The sequence below is a fragment of the Patella vulgata genome, chromosome 2, assembly GCF_932274485.2.
Source record: "Patella vulgata chromosome 2, xgPatVulg1.2, whole genome shotgun sequence".
In the NCBI taxonomy this organism is placed as follows: Eukaryota; Metazoa; Mollusca; class Gastropoda; family Patellidae; genus Patella; species Patella vulgata.
In genome coordinates, this window is record NC_065880.2 from 8,699,893 (window position 1) to 8,717,909 (window position 18,017).

General features: G+C 39.4%; 1 protein-coding gene across 1 annotated transcript; it reads right to left on the reverse strand.

Annotated features, from left to right (window-relative positions):
* Nucleotides 1-3,397: 3,397 nt before the first annotated feature.
* Nucleotides 3,398-17,682, reverse strand: LOC126810646 (uncharacterized). Its single transcript, XM_050535825.2, has 12 exons — nucleotides 17,358-17,682; nucleotides 15,919-16,078; nucleotides 14,203-14,373; nucleotides 13,599-13,690; nucleotides 11,768-11,991; nucleotides 10,981-11,249; nucleotides 9,897-10,122; nucleotides 7,761-7,850; nucleotides 6,976-7,190; nucleotides 6,131-6,334; nucleotides 5,012-5,186; nucleotides 3,398-3,543 (listed from the first exon to the last, which is right to left on the reverse strand). The coding sequence occupies exons 1-12, from the start codon at nucleotides 17,672-17,674 to the stop codon at nucleotides 3,398-3,400; spliced, it is 2,289 nt and encodes a 762-aa protein (XP_050391782.2). The 5' UTR covers nucleotides 17,675-17,682.
* Between the last annotated feature and the right edge of the window lie 335 nt (nucleotides 17,683-18,017).

Sequence of the window (18,017 nt, forward strand, 5' to 3'; positions counted from 1 at the left end):
AATGGCTTGATAGTTAGGTGTTTACAGCTTGGTAGTTGGCATCTCGATTTTTCTTCACTGGGCAGGTGGACCATACAAATGACTGAGCTTTTTTAAAAAGTCTGCTGGTACTAATTTCGTTGTGGTTATGGTCGCCCCAAACTTTAAACAGTTGGTTCTCTTTATGTCGAAATCTGCTTCGCTGGTGCCGTCTGAGCAAACCCTTTAACACTATGGTTATGTCGAGGGGTATCTTTGTAGCTTCTGAAAACAAACAGTTCGCAAAACAGCAAACAAAAGGTTTATTTACAACCCGGAAGGTGGCATCCATGTACCAAGTCTTTGCTTTAGATAGGAGCTGCAACTGTTTCTCAGTGAAGAAGATGTGGTTTCACTAGTTTCTGGTAGAAACCATGGGCGTTCCGATCTCTAAAGTCTTCATCAAGCTGCAACTGTTTCTTGGTGAAGAAGATGTGTTGCCGCCTGTCTTCTGGTAGAAACCGTGGGCGTTCCGGTTTATCAAGCCGCAACTGTTTCTCAGTAAAGAAGATGTGGTTTAAATAGATTCTGGTAGAAACCATGGGCGTTCGGGTTATCAAGCTGCAACTGTTTCTCAGTAAAGAAGATGTGGTTTAACTAGTTTCTGGTAGAAACCATGGGCGGTCCGATCTATAAAGTCTTTATCAAGCTGAAATGAAAACCAATAATGTATTTAACAATAATGTATTTAAACATACATTATGCAAGGGCTAAATCTGCCAATTGCACGCCTTTCTTTAGGCCTGTAATGTTATCTAAATTATTAATTAGACACTAATTAACTTATCCAGACTATAATCAACTCTCGAAGTCATCGCTAGCCAGTGATACTTTTTGGATTATAGTCCTATCTGCTGATTAACGCTCATTGATAATTAAATCAAAAAATGGATAATCGGGACTATGTCTTTCATCATACCGACTTTAGTAATGATGATCGAGTCTAGACCCAAAATTCGATCGCTAAAATCCTGGTTCAGGGTGGATTAATTTGAGTGATATTTTCAGCAAATTACCTTTACATTATCTAGTATACTAAAAGCGTTAAGAAGATGAGACGTGGTACTCTTTTGGTTAAATGCGCTAAAGAGCAACAATTGTTATTATTAAAATCGACTCTTTAAGCGAACATACCAATTAACACCCCATAATAGTCTAAATTTTTTCTAGGGGTGTTATTAGGTCTCAGGATTTAGAACGCAGCAATCAGGAGGAGATGCTTAGTGAAATCTCCTCACAAGGTGTACCTATGGTTAAATGCATTTCCATCAACCGTTTAATATCATCCAAACTAATACCTATACCCCGACATTCAACAAGCCAGAATTGCCCAAAACCATTAAGGCTGGATTTCTCTCAATTCCAGTTTCCCCTTACATACCGTCTTCATTAGCCCAGGTTAGGAGCAGAACAGTAGGACGATAAACTCCATTTCATTTCATTTCCCTTACATACCCATTATGTTGGTTTCAATGTCAAAGCGTTGGGCACAGTAAAAATGTATCTGTAAAGAGATTTGTGCACGATGTGCCAAGATGGCAACGAAAGCGAAATAAGACATCACTGTGCCAATTGCAAAGGACCTCATTTATTCAAGAGAATGCACTTTATGGGAAAAAGGAAACCGGTGTAATAGATAAAAACATAAAAAAAATGGTTGAGTTTGTCACACGATCACCCGTACTTGCAACTAGATCTTTATAACTGGATTTGGGTTGATGGGAATTTCCCTCCTCGTGGCATGAAGCCAGAATAATTCCCATTCCTAAACCGGGTAAAGATCCTACTAATTATCGTCCTATTGCCTTAACTAGCTGCATTTGCAAAACCATGGAGATATTGCTCAATCGAAGGCATGTTTGGTACATAGAGTCCAACAAGCTCATTACTGACCTCAAATGTTGATTTCGGCCCCAAAGTAGCAATCCTATCATCTGGTTAGATTTGAAACGTTTGTCTATGATGCTTTTAGTTGCCATTTTGATCTGGAAATATGCTTATTAGGAGACTGGCCAGGCTCCTATAGAACCATTTGGAGGGATGAAGTTGTTTTGTGTCCCTCTCGCATCGTCATACTTTTTTAACTCACATTTTCATATTAAAGCGAGCGCCTCAACCAGACTGTGACCACAGTAGTCTCGGTCACCCACAGAACTTCCTAACGTACGGAGGGTCTGGGACCGTTGTCAATATTTGACGTAAAGTCCATTGCCCATGCGTAACCGGAAGTTTGGTTTTTAATGTGTTTGATTATCAAGTATCTTTGGCCAAGTCACGTAAGAGTTGCGCCCCCTTCCGAAATAAATCCCACAATTTTTGCATTAATATAAACAAGCATGAATCGAGACGACGAATTAGGATTAATTTTAAAAACATAGATATGAAGAGAGAAATTTTACAATAAAAAATTAAGAGTGTTGGATATTGAACTGGCATGCAATTAAATGGATTATTTGAAATGGCATTTTTAAATTAATTTCATGTGCGTCATCATCTTGTTTTAGGACGAGTTACCTCCCTTAGGCGTTGTTTATGATAATGTAAAAGACCGGATAATCCAGCCAATGGCCTATCATTCTCAAATGTTGACAACGCATCCAGGTAATATTCGTAGAATATTTTTGGGATGATAGCGACTATGACCACTGTCTTGTTCCTTTGACAGTTAAACACATTTTGATTGAGTGCAAGCATCTCAATGATGTAAGATCGCATTTTACCGTTGAGTCATAACATCACATGTTTGCCCAACCGGGTTTATATCGTAAAGTGGCGCAATATAGCCCGGTTGGAGATGACGTGTCATAAAACCACAATTCATTTCATTTCATTTCGGTAACACCACCCTGTTTCCATGTCCGTTAAAGAACCAGTCCCCGAATTTACAAAGTATCCACGATTCCGCATCTTTGGATTACATAAGTATGCAAATTTCTAGCCAAAATATAAAGTAACGACCTATTGGCCATATCCACAAGTTTCAGCTCAATGTTTGGCCATATTTGGTTTTGTGGGCTTTTAATTATTGTTTGGTTTCGACAGTACTTTCAGTTTACATTTTCTGGTAGGTGTAAGTCAGAAGGCTGGATATACCACGCTTATATTAAGAGAATTACTAGATTCAATTGGCCTTGCTTAAAAACTGACCAGACGAAGTATAACACACCAGTGTCTTCTGTGACGATGTATTAGATTTATATCGATAACAGTTCAGTTAAATTGCCCTTCTTTCCTATATGTTATATGGTCCTAGTACAGAGCATTGGGGGACACCAAATATTATTTATTTGCAATCCAAATGGTTATTCTCGGACAGATTCCCCTCTAACAAAAAGAATAAACGAAACAAAGAAATCTCATTGTTTAAGTGTATATTTTATTAACTTGTTGTTGGGTACCATTTAGCCGCACGTCCTCTTCCAAATGTATGTCTACCGTTGATTTTAACAGATGTTTGTAAAATGTTTGAGCCGGTTTGTCTGTGTTGATTTGGTTGTTGACCGCCAATATATAGATTTACAGTTCCTGTAAAGAGGTATATTGTTATCGTGACAATATATTCATCTATAATTTTAAAGAAAGAGGAACAAAAGAATATGATGAGTTAGTTGTATTTTACGTCCGCTTCCACCGAGGTGATATCGCAGACAAGCAAAAGAATATTTCCGAGAATTCATCTTATGCCAAAGAAGGCATGCAGAGAGAGAAAGAGAGAGACTCTTGTATTTATTATTGAGTTATATTTTACTTCGATTTCTGATTGCTTAACTATGACGAATGCTTGCGATCAACCCACATACTACTTGATCACATGCAGAGTAAGGTAAAAAGAAAGCCATAGAAAGGGCGAGGAAGAGAAAGCTAGGGAGTGAGAAAGACTTGATATTCATTGTTGAGTTATATTTTATTTGACTCTACGACGAATGCACAAACTTTGTCATTTCGGGACTAACATATGGTTCAATTTTATTTTAATAATTCGCTTGCGCGTAGGGGTCTTTAGCAGTGGGAGGAAACCGGAGGACCCAGAGGAAACCCTCGAGGTTGCACAGGCGTACAACCGGGGAACTAGCCTATCGAAATGCTATTAACAACTAACCTACCTAATATGTTTCTACCTACATACCATTATCCAGAAGATGGTTGGGTTAGTTAGATCCGTTTAGGGAAAGAAAGATAAGGGGTTTAACGTCCACTTGACACAGACCAGGTCATTTTGTGACTAACATATGGTTTAATTGTATCTCAATATTTAGCAAGGCGGGGGGGGGGGAGGACTCCGAGAATACCCGCGACGTTGGACAGGCGACCCTTCTCCTTGTCACGTTAAAGTCGAAAATCGACAGTACATCACTTGAGTCAATGACAGACCTCGTGATTTCACACACACGCGCGTTAAACCACTGGAACATCTACGCCCTCGCCTTGATCTATTTAGGCCGACTACCGCTATGTTATACTCTGTACTTGTTAAATTAATGGAACAAAGCTTCACCAGGAGCCAGTATCCAACCCACTCGGCAAACCTCAGCCGATTCCAGTACCCTATATCTAGCCTCGGCTGTATGACTAAGTCCGCCATTGGAACTACTTTCAAGTTCCCGGATTACCAACGGCGTTGCCCGTGGCGACGCCTTTGAAAAATGTTTTATCATATAAATATTTCAAAGTCTGAAGCTGTTTTTCTTTCAAGTTTATCCGACTTTCTTCAAACAAGGACAACTTTTCACTAAAAATTCTACACAAACTCGAACGACGCAATTTTGATAACTTCTTTTTAAAAGCGGCAACTTTTCCTAATAAGTAAACCGGTGCCGCATCGCAATTGTATAGGCGTAGGTACATTTAACTTACCGTCATACAGTCGAGGCTACAAGTAAAGTAACGGAATCTGCCGAGGTTTGCCGAGTGGTATCCAACCATCACTATCCAGCAGATAATTGGGTTAGATCCATTTAGGAGGACCCCCGCTATGAATAAGATAGAATATTACCTGGAGCAACTATCCAACCATTTGTATCATTCCACAGCGATATACTCTGACCATGGACAATGAAATGAACAGTTTTCTTTTCTCCCTTGCGAAGATGGGTTCTGTGGAAACTGGCCAACTGTACTTTTGGTGCTGGTTCTGATGGATTGACGAACTTAACATAAACTTGGGAAACCTTAAAAGACAAATAGCTAACATTCAACAAATCGATCGAGTCAACAATTAAATGAACATTGGGTTCAACGAGATTTTCCTGCGTGGTTTCCCCTTGTCAGTGGTGCGGGACGGAGGGCCTGACAAGAACAGCTGCCTAGTCTTCCGGATGGGACGAAAAACCGAGGTGCCGTGTACACTTTGGCGTGCACGTAATGGATCCCTTGGCAGTTGGATTTCGATTTAAGAGTAGGCCTTAGCGCCGCTGTCCGGGCAAAATTTCTCTTATAGCACACTGTAAGGCGCATGTTCGTCTTCATTAGCCCAGTCGGAGCCGAACCGTAGGACGTTAAACCCCATTTAATTTCATTTCTGTTTATATTGAACAATATTGAAACAATACTCGGGCTAACGCCCATCTTCGGTGTCCCCAGTGGTCTCATTCCGTTAGTGGACTGAGACCCCTGAGGATATCGAGGATGATTAATGCCCTGTGTCTCGGATAGTTCGGACTTGGAGCGAGTAGGGCAACTATCAGACCAATATTTATGATAAATATAAAACCAATGTATCATGTCTATGGGAGCAAGTATGACAAATATCAATCCATTTTATCATGTCTATAGGAGCGAGTATGACATATATCAAACCAGTTTTATCATGTGTATAGGAGCGAGTATGACATATATCAAACCAGTTTTATCATGTGTATGGGAGCGAGTATGACATATCAAACCAGTTTTATCATGTGTATGGGGGCGAGTATGACATATCAAACCAGTTTTATCATGTGTATGGAGGCGAGTATGACATATCAAACCAGTTTTATCATGTGTATGGGGGCGAGTTGACATATCAAACCAGTTTTATCATGTGTATGGGGGCGAGTATGACATATATCAAACCAGTTTTATCAAGACTATAGAAAATATTTTACAAATATATGAGAGTAAGGCTTTACTTTACCTCGTCAGCATCAAGTGGTCCAGTATTCTGTATATCGTATGAACCTTTAATATGACCTCCAGCTTGGACGGTGGTGATTTGAAGTTTTAGGTTGGAGTATTTAAATGTTGTGTAGGACAAACCGTAACCGAATGGGTACAAAGGTGTATATGAGATGTATCTGTATGTTCTTTCTTTCATGGAGAAGTCGGTCATAGGAGGAACCTGGAAAACAGCAAAACAAAAGCATAAAATCGTTGGAACCAACTTTGATGGCGAAGTCGGTCATAGGAGGAACCTGGAAAACAAATGCGCAATCTTCCACTAAAATTATATTATTCAATACAAAATGTTATGTCATAATGTCGTATTCTTTCGCCGCGTTGGGTGGCCGAATGGTTAACGCGTGGTTTCGATTCCACTCGACAAAAACTAGGTCAGAGAAAACCCACGGGTTGGACAGGCGACACTACCACTTGTCGCGTACATGCGTGAATTCGAAACGACGCCACTTGTCTCAACGACAGACCTTATGATGCAACGCACACGCGTTAACCATTCGGTCACCCAACCCCCAAAAACGAAACGAAACAGTAGTAACTTAACCCTACGACAGACCTTATGATTAGGCATTCAGCCACCCAAGACCTAAAACGAAACGCAATAGTAGTAACTTAACCCAACGACAGACCGTATGATTAGGCATTCGATCACCCAAGACCTAAAACGAAACGCAATAGTAGTAACTTAACCCAACGACAGACCGGATGATTAGGCATTCGATCACCCAAGACCTAAAACGAAACGAAACGAAATAGTAGTAACAAAAATCAGTTCGTAGACAGTATGCACAACAATGTGGATACCTTAGATAGATCTGTCATCCAGGTCATTGGTAGTTTACCAGAGAACACGTCTCCTGGATGTTCGTGAGAAATCAACCTTCTCAAAGCTTCTCCGGTAGCCTGGGCAGGATAAAACAACTCAATGATGGCAGCTACTTTGTCGTTTTTATCAAATTGTTCAATATCAAACGGTCCGGAGTTCATCATAAGAAGTACTATCTTAGTATTATGTGGACCTATTGAAGACAAAAACAATATATTTATTTAGTTTGACTAATTTTTAATATATATCTATTTCGACTATATTTTAGTATAATCATTTAAAGTTATTATTTTTATTTATTTTATTTTATATAGCATATGATAAATTGCTAGCATTTTTAAAAGAGACAAACTTTTATTCAAGATTTTAATTGTATATATTTATCATATATTGCGTTTTAAATATTTATATATGTAAAGGAATTGATATATATATTTTTAATTTTATTTTCTGTGATATTTGTTTTTATTTACATATATGAATACATCCCTGTGATATTGTTTTAATTTGTCTCGTTGGATTCACCATATGTTTGGCGCAATATAGCCCGGTTGGAGCTGACGTGCCATTAAACAACATTTCATTTTATTCCATTTCATTTATTTTATTTTATATAGCAAAATGTCAGAACACTTCCAATTCCTGTCAAAACATCTCTTGTATATAATTTACACGGCGTGTGTTCGATCACTTTTGAATGAAGAACAGTTTGTATGATAAAAGTATCAATATTTCTTTTAAAAATGATCAAAATATAACTTACTGTGTGCGATGGAGTCTTTAAGAATATCAAGTTGATGTCCTGGTAAATTCAAATCTCTTCTGTCTGTTCCCTCGTGTTCTAATTTATTACCTAGAACGATGACGTATGAATTATATAAATGTCTAGACAATAGATATATCTGTAAATAAATGTCTAGACTATTAGATATATCTGTAAATTCCAAAATATAATAAACTCTTCTATGGGGAACCATTCACTACCGGCTGATGATGCACCCATCGAGAATAATCTTCAAAGACATATTCGATCAAATGCAACAGTCATTGATTTTAAGGCAGCATTGAAAACATCTTTTTTGTTAAATAGCTGTGCTAGACATTAAAATAAAGGAAAAGAAATAGGTTTTAACGGCTTACTGTTAGATACGGGAACCGGCAAACGCATACATTATGGTGTTAACCCGCCTTCATTAGCCCAGTCGGAGCAGAACAGTAGGACGTTAAACCCCATTTCATTTCATTTTCGAAATAGGGTGCAACATTATTTTTTTCTACACACACTAGGCTAATGAAAATGGGCATAAACCATGCATTGTACTATAAGGGGAATTTTGCCCGGAGAGCGGTACTGGGGTCTACTTTTATTTCGAATTCCAACTTCCAAGGGTTCCTTTACGTGTACACGGTATCTCGGTTTTTCGAACGATTAGACGCTGCCCTTGCCAGACCCCCTTTCCTGCACCACTGACATGGGGAAATCACACTGGAAAATCCATTGAAGTTTTCTCGGCCAATTTTATTAAGAGACAACATTGACACGACATCTTTTTAACAAATATCTGTGTTGGAGAGAGAGAGAGAGAGAGAGAGAGAGGGAGAGAGATAAGTGGTTTAACGTCAATTCGACACAAACTAGGCCATTTCGGGACGAACACATGGTTCAATTTTATTTCAATAATTCGCTTGCGCGTAGGGGTCTTTAGCAGTTTAGCAGTGGGAGCCAACCGGAGGTCCCGGAGAAAACCGACGAGGATGGACAGGCGACCCTACTCCTTGTCACGTACAACCGGGGAATCGAAACCCCACCAGTTGACTCAATGACAGACCGTATGATACAACACGCATGTGCTAACCATTCGACCATCCAACCCCCACTATTTGTGTTGGAACAATGGCCTGTTTGTAAACTGTGTAGACTGTGTAAAGAGCATACAATTGACTATTAAGGTCCGTTCATACTACATCCGTATTCGTATCTGTAATTAGAGACTTTTGGCAAGCGCAATTCCCTGGTCCGTATCGCGTATCCGTATGGATTTTGCGTGTGACGTCATCAATGTCTGTGTATTTCTCATACGTGATACGGCACACGGATACGGCAGCACGCATGGAACGGCTTTCATACGGAAATGGTCCGTATAACACTGTCGTCTTTTTACCGTCTTTTTTGCTACTTTTAGACGCTGAAATGTTGCATCATAGCGTTTTTATGAATCTATGTGTATCCTAGAACACGAAGGTGTATATTTGATGTGATTTTAACAGTGATAACGACTGGAATTTAATCATTATTTTTGATGGGTTTTTCTCGGAATTTTTATATTTTTCCCGCCTGTCTGCATACTGGTTGATCTACGGGCTAAACTTTCTGAAATGATACATTAGTGAAACCAAAATTGCTAAAAATCTGCCAAAACTCTTAAACTACATTGACGCAACGTATCACGTATACGATACGGATACGGGATACGGATGGGAAAAATCCGCTTGCCAAAAGTCTCTAATACGTGCGTGAATACGTTATGGTATACTTTAGTCATTTTTAGAGAAAGGGTTTAAATAGAATCCGACACGTATTGCGCACAAAAACAACTGCGCCCGTTAAGCCGGATTGATTGCTCCCAGAGCGTATTTTTGTAAAGTGCGTCCGGCATTTCGGCTAGTGAGCCGAGCTTTAGCCAATCAGCGAGTACTTTTCCCTTATTACATCATCTCCCCAAATAGAAACTCAATCTCTGACAGACAATTCAGTCTTGAAAGCCAGACGTTTTCGCGTTTTCTATTTGAACGGCAAAACGCGGATGCGGGTGCGGATACGGATGCGGATACGTTTATGGATACGGATGTAGTATGAACCGAGCTTTATTATTATTAGTGTAGTAGTAGTTTTACGGACCTAATCCCAGACATACGAAGACTACATTAGCATGTTGTACAGCGTTCAGGATACCAGTTTTATCATATTTATTACAGTGGTTAGAATCCTGACATCCGTTTACAGTGTGGACTGTGTTACCAAGACCTTTTAAACCATCTTTAACCGATGTTGCGTATTTCGCCATTACGTTAGGAGAATATCCACCAGACTGGTCATGGATGTTGTCACCTTGTGGTCCAACAATCTAAACAATGACAAGAGTTAGCTATGTTAAGGGGACATTATGGAGGATAAAATAAAGAGTTGTCAGTTCTCACTATAATAGGTAAAAACTAGATAAAGTCAAAGAAATATGCTGAAAATTGCAGTCAAAATGCTCCACTCTGAACTGAGATATTAGCCATTGAATTTTAGGCCTAGCCTCGATCATCATTACTAAAGTCGGTACGATAACAAAAAAAACATAGCCTCGATTATCCATTTTTGGATGTAATCATCAATGAGCGTTGAGCAGCAGATCGGATTCAAATCCAGTGAAAATCCGACGCATAATATGGCACCGAGAGTTGATTATGACCTGGATAAGTTAATTAATGTCTAATTAATAGTTTAGATAACATTGCAGGTCTATGTATGTATGTTTAAGTCTATGACACAGATCCCTTTTTTTAAATTGAATGATCTAAATCTATACTAATATGTGTTGGTGGCTACTCTAGGGATGTCCCTAGGCTGAAATTTGGTGTATAAGGGAAGCTCAGACCGGAGAGTAACATGGGCTAGGTGGCGCTGGCCTACAGCTTCCGGTTCTGGAGTTACGGACAGCACTGGGTTACCCGCTAGTAGTATAAAAAAAAACTGAACAAAAAGAAGTGATGTATTACCTGTAGTATCGGCTTCGAAAGATATACGTTCAGTGAGAGGTTGATGGTGTCAAATTAGCTGACCCATGGGTAAAACTTTTTGTCTTTCCTAAACATAACCCTTATCTCGCGGCCAATAAATGCAATGGGTTTAACAATGAATTCGATGGGGGTCATTGGCAATGCATTGTTGTCAGTCTTTCAAAAAAAAAAACTATAGGTCCAGCCGTTATACTTACAGCAATGGTTCCAAATTTGCCTTTGGTTCCAAATTGGCTGTTTAATGGCAAGAAATGGTTGTCATTCTTCAATAAAACGTAGGATTTCATGGCTGCTTCAATAGCGAGATCTCGATGAGCTTGACTCTGTACAATGTCCATTCCAAGTGATCTGTATTTAACATCATGGTCGGGATCGAACTCACCTAGTCTCATTCTAGTCTCCCAAAGAGGTTTAGCCATCTCCTTGACATAATCTTCAGAAAGTTTGTTGTGACTAACCGCATCATCTAAATAAAAAATAGATGTTATTATAATAAAGCGATTTGTATTTGAAGCACGAAAACACAACTAGACCATGTCTATGTTCGACTCGTATACGGGTGCCGCGGTGGCTCATTGGGTAGTGCGCTTGCTCACTTATCAGAAACAAGGATGGCCCAATGATTGGCACGGTTATACGTGTGGAGTGGGGTCGCCTGTCCAACCTCGTGGGTTTCTCCGGGTCCTCCGGTTTCCTCCCACTGCTAAAGACCCCTATGCGCAAGCGAATTATTGAAATAAAATTAAACCATATGTTAGTCCCGAAATGACCTAGTTTGTGTCGAGTGGACGTTATACCCCATCTCTCTCTCTCTCTCTCTCTCTCTCTCTCACTTATCAGAATACCTATGTTAGTAGGACATGCTAACCGATAAAGAGATGAGCGGCATCCCTAGTTCCGTGACAGCTCAGGTTCATACCCCCTTTCACTCCTTCTGGGACGACGGGCGAAGGGCCACACGCGAGGACAATATAAAAGACATACCTATAAAGAGATAGGCGTTATCGGTAGATCCATGACAGTTCAAGTTCATACCAGCTTTCATTCCTTCTGTAGCAACCGTCTCATAATCTTTATAATAATGAGTTCGATGTACCATGGCTTCCATGGCACCACAGTCACTGACAACATAACCTTTGAACCCCCAATCTCTACGTAGAATATCTTGTAATATATGCTTATCGGTACAGGCTGGTACGCCATTGATTCTACAGGAAATAATAATAATAATAATTATAGTGGTAGAAGGCGAATAACAGGAGGACGTCTAAACTGGGATTTCAGCGATGCACAAGGGGTTCAGGGAGGAGTAGAAATAAGTAGATAGGTAGCCCCTACTAGGAGTTAGTCTATCTTCACTGGTTTTAGGGGGCTACCTATCTACTAAATAATAATAATAATAATAATGATAATAGATTTGTACAGCCCTCGTATACAAAAATTTGCTCACTGGCGCTGAGCTAGTCTGTCACATTTACGACATTTTCCCATCATCTGCACTGAATAGGTGTGTTTTTAGCAAGAATTTGAATCTACATAATGATTTTGCATCCTTAAAGGCTCAATACCACTCTTGTTGTAACTGAATAATATGTCCCAATCTTTATTCTGGTCAACAAATTGTACTATTTTACAATATTCCAATTAATTGATGATATAAATTTCATCTTAACACACCTAATTTAAAAAATTGGAAAAATTCAACTAAATGATTTGAAAAGCCTGACGTAAAGCTTTTCAAATGTGACTTGGATTTAAAAATATTTTTGAACCCTTTGGACAAGTAAAATAGGATTTAATGGATAATTTACACAACAGATAGGACACTAACACATCTAGTACTTAGAATAAGGCTATTTTTTATTTTCTGGAGCTGTCAAGCCAGCAAGAGTGTTATTGTCCCTTTAATATGTGATGGTAGCATGTTCCGCAGCTTATGAGCAGCAACAGAAAAGATTCTGTCTCCTCATTTCACATAATTTTTACTCGGAATTCCTAACTGAATTTTGTTTGAAGAAGGGGTTTCCCTTTGTGATGATTTTATGTGAAGTAGAGAGAGAGAGAAATGGGATTTAACGTCCACTCGACACAGACTAGGTCATTTCGGGACTAACATATGGTTTAATTTATTTCAATAATTCGCTTGCGCGTAGGGGTCTTTAGCAGTGGGGGGAAACCGGAGGACCCGGAGAAAACCCACGAGATTGGACAGGTGCCTATACTCCTTGTCACGTACAACCGGGGATTCGAAAACACGCCAGTTGATTCAATGACAGGCCTTATGATACAGCGCGCACGTGGTAACCATTCGGCCATCCAACTCCCCTTATGTAAAGTAGATCCCGGAGGTAGGTAGGAGAGGTGGTTTAAACTTTTGTAAGTTATTAAAAGTATTTTGTAATTAATGCGTTGATTGATAGGAAGCCAGTGTAAATAGACTAAATTACAATAATCCTTATAAAATGAAAAGTTTTAAATATTTATATGTGTAAAAGATTTAATAGTTGTTTTTAATTATATTTTATGTTTGGCGCAATATATCCCGGTTGGGGCTGACGTGCCATAAAACCACATTCCATTCATTCATTCACAAAAATTAAAACACTTATCTGGGACCTGTTTCACGAAATTTTAACTAAGATAAAATCCGAATTTTAGTAATTTGATTGGATAATATTAGATTGGTTTCCTCCCACTACTAAAGACCCCTACGCGCAAGCGAATTATTGAAATAAAATTTAACCATGTGTTAGTCCCGAAATGACCACGTTAAACCCCATCTCTCTCTCTCTCTCTCTCTCTCTCTCTCTCTTACTTATTATAGGCACAGAGAACACTGGGGCTTCCGGCATCAACACAAGCTTTAAATCCTGGTAGGTATGTTGTCTGTAGATCTCGTTCAGATACCTGAAGAAATAACACATCCATTAAAAAGAAAATATAATCGGTTCTGTTCAATATGATTAAAATACAGATCTATATTTCGTTTCGTTTTTTTATACTTTCGTTGACTTACACTACATGAAGATCTAATCAGTTGTTTTGGTAGGTCGCGTCAGAGGTCATACGGGGGGCTTTTGATTAACCAATCAACATTGATGTTTCTAGTGGATTACCCCCAGTTCCGTTCACGTCACGCCAAAAGCTCGCCGTAACAGGCCGTTTTATTGGCTAATTCCTCACATCAAGCAGAACACGGGTTATATACCAACTCTTCCAGATCCTAGTGTAGTAAACACAAGTAAAACGAAATTTTGTACTATAAAAAACGAAACGAAATAGGATCTGCGTTTCAATCAGATTAGGCTCTATTGTTATTCTGTTAAGCAATCATAAAGAATATTGGACTATATTGTTTTAAAAAATTACAAAAACCAGAGTTCATCTGTCCACATTCTATCTTGTCAGACTTTACTTACCTTAGCATCAAAGAGCCATCGACTGATTGGAATATTTTCAGGGCCACCGGATGTTACGTAATGCTTACAGCTTGCACTTGTGAGAAGGTATTTCTTGTCATCACCATGGATACCATTCACAAACTTATTGGTGTAGACGGTGCCAAAGTATGGATCTTCACCCCATGTTTCCTGAAAGGCATAATCCATAATCTGATAGTGCTACATCAAAAAATGAAATTGATTGTATCGTCAACATCATACTTCAGTTATGTTAAGATTGGGGGGTTAAATGGCGAAATGGTTAGCACGTGCGCGCTGTATCATAAGGTCTGTCATTGAGTCAACTGGCGTGGTTTCGATTCCTCGGTTTTACGTGACAATGAGTAGGGTCGCCTGTCCAACCTTGTGGGTTTTCCCCGGGTCCTCTGGTTTCCTCAATCTGCCAAAGATCCCTACGCGCAAGCGAATTAGTGAAAAAAAATTGAACCATGTGTTAGTCCCAAAATGACCTAGTTTTTGTCGAGTGGACGTTAAACCCATCTCTCTCTCTCTCTCTCTCACAAACCCACATTTTATTCATTCATTCATTTCTTTGGTTAACGTGTACATTAGTGAGGGTGAGGGTTGGGACGACGAAGGATTTCAACCCACTACTACCCGGTCAAGGGGTATTTAAGTACACGTCAATATTTGCATGGTTAGACCTGTAATGGTTGATCTTATTATTTTACCCTTGTCAGTGGCGCAGGATAGAGGGCCTGACAAGGACAGCTGTCTAGTCGTTCAGATTGGACGAAAAACCGAGGTCCCGTGATTCTCAACATGAAATTTTGAACGGTACACTAAGAAAATGCGAAAAAGCACTTGATCCCAATTGAGTATTCACTGTTGTCTAGTGAAAAGCTGTGTTTTTCTTTATTTAGTTTGAGTCATTTTATGACTAGTCTCTGTTTACGGTTGTATTGCGTCTAACTTAGAATGGTTTTTTTTGCAAAATTCAAATATTTTTCATATATATTTAGCCAGGTGTGCCGCTATTTTGTCATGTGTTCCAAGGTGTGCCGTTGACAAAAAAGGTCGAGAACCACTGCACTACGCCACCACACAATCCTTCAATATGTTAGGGAACGCAAGATGGTTCTAGTTACTGTTAGGTAATAAAGAATGTGACTGTTCTGTTCTGGCTTCATTTATTATGTGACTTCTCCCCGGACTTTTCTTACTTTAAATACAATGGTACTAGTCCAAATCCTTGTTTATATAAGTAGTATTACAAGACTTACAAATAACAATAAAGGCAGGTATCCAAACACGCAGCTTTTAGTAAAAATCGACCATCGAAATTGACCCTTTTCAAATGCAGATACGCCAGCCTAGATTCAAACACACAATATCCTAATATGGGAACTGAGGTCTGGCGGGGGCGGTAACGGATGGGTACCAAACCATGACAGAATATACTTTACCTTGAACGTTATTCCCCAACACTTAAATCCTGGACAAGAACCTTACACAGACTGGACAGACGACTGTATATTATTTTGGAGCGGCAGGGTGTACTGCTACAGGCGAAACACAGATGCAACAGATGGTCGCCCATAGATGCAACTGATTTAACAGATGGTCGCCCATAGATGCAATTGATTTAACAGACGGTCGCCCATAAATGCAACTGATTTAACAGATGGTCGCCCATAGATGCAACTGATTTAATAGATGGTCGCCCATGCTTACCGGATTTCTCCCCCATCTAGGATCTCTGTAAATATCCATATTAGGAGAGAAACAACTCAATCCTTTATGAGTTCCATAAACTCCCTTTTTAACCCAATAATTGTTAAAAGCCCTGGTTTCCATGCCAGAGGCTCGTGCCACCCTAAACATCAAATCGTCACTGAAAGTTTGAAATAAAAGTGTTATATTTAATAATATAGGGGAGTGTGCTATAATCATGGGACAGAGATATTTCAAATTTTATAGAAATGACTGGGCTAATGAAGACGGGCATACGCTATGCACTGTGCTATAAGGGAAAATTTTCCCGGACAGCGGCACTATGGTCTACTCTTATATCCAGTTCCTCCTGCCAAGGATTATTTTACGTGCCTGCCAATGTATACACAGGACCTCGGTGTTCGTCCCATCCGAATGACTAGACAGCTGTCCTTGCCAGGCCCTCCGTCTTGCATCACTGACCTTTCTCGGCCAATGCAGGGATCGAACACCCGACCTCCAAGCTAGAGAGCCAGCGTCTTAAAATAAAAAAAACCCCACACACACCCCCCGTTTAAACAGAATCATTATTAAGAAATGGATGAGTACTATAGCATACGGTGTTCGGGAAATAATTAATTGGTCGGGATTAATATCAGTGTATCAGATAATCTTGCGCCATAAATACGAAAAATAAGAGAGACACAAAGAAGGTAATTTCATTACCAAATACGTTATATCTTTTTAACAAGGATACTGAACCGCAAAAAAAAACAGTAATTTGAAAACCGAGAAACCTTGCCATTTAAGGTGCGCGATCGGCCACGGTTAAATCTATTTGTTAAGGCCAGCTCAATTTTTGTCAAGGTCGCTGAGATGTAAACAAGGTTAGGGCACGTGATTGTTGGCAAGATTGTAGGTTAGGATTAGGGTAAGCATTGTTGCTAGGTCCAAGGTTAGGGTTAGGGTTTGGATTAGCGCTAGCCCTGTTTACATCTCATGACCTATGACGAAAAATTTAGCAGACCTTGTCATATACCACTAACCAATCGGTCACCCAAAAGCCCAATGTTCGCATAAACACAATCGATTATGAAGAAAGCATCAGCCTAAATTTCCACTTAATCAAACCAACATGTAGTTTTTCTAAAATGCATCTGCTGCCTTACCCCTCTTTGAAAATAATGGTGGGGTGCCAAATGATTTAAATGTTAGTTCCGAAATAACCTATCTTGGATCGTCATACCGGGGTGAAAAGTAAAAGGACAAAAATTATAAAAACAATTCATTAGCTTGCGCCAGTCATTTGATAATTTTGAATGTCTCACATAGTGCATTTCAACATAATATACCCACCCTATAGTTAAACCTTTTTCTTAAAATTAAACTTGCGAATCTGACCTTGTACTATACCGTGCGCATGTTTCGTGCAACCTTGCTTTCAAAAATGAGAAACTTACTCCCATGCTGCAGCCAAACCAATCCCTGCAGGGAAGGACGTCGCATCGTTGCCGACATCACCACGCCCACAATTTGTCCACCATTCATAATGTCCAATTCCTAATCTCTTTATGTCTGGAGCAGCACCTTGACCGATGGCCAGCTGTTGGGTGTGTTCATGGATATTTAATCTGTTCACCAGGTCATCAACTCGCTTTTCGATGGATAGAGATGTGTCCTGGAACGGATATTTATTTCCGTTAAGGATAAACGTGTTGAGGTATATAACCTGGCAAGCCAACAGGCATAATCCAAGAATTCTTCGTACCCCCGTCATCTCTGAACTTCAGCAAGACGGTGTTTAACAGATAAAAAATAGGGTAGGTCTTATATAGATGGGCTTGGTTTACTGATAACACCATTCTACAAAATGGCGGTTTACATAATGATCTACAAAATTACGCCCTATAAATATTTATCAGTGGTCACATTTGAGAGTTTTTAGATTATATATTTTAGTTCACTTGCTCCCAGACACGACCATAGACAGAATAAATAAAATAAAATATTTTTATGTATTTTTCATTATCGAATTCTTAACATGGATTTCATACTCATACTCTTTCTGTTTCGTTGAGATTTGTTATGGTGCGTTCCAACCGTTCCATACCTCATGGATG

Bases quoted from the DNA above. Each gene is read 5' to 3' on its own strand.
- LOC126810646 (XM_050535825.2), bottom strand. From the start codon at position 17,674: ATGACGGGGGTACGAAGAATTCTTGGATTATGCCTGTTGGCTTGCCAG. The intron at 7,851-9,896 runs GTCCGTAAAACT...TCATCGTTCTAG, and splicing joins CTTCGTATGTCTGGGATTAG to GTAATAAATTAGAACACGAG. The intron at 7,191-7,760 runs GTAAGTTATATT...TGTCTTCAATAG, and splicing joins TAAAGACTCCATCGCACACA to GTCCACATAATACTAAGATA.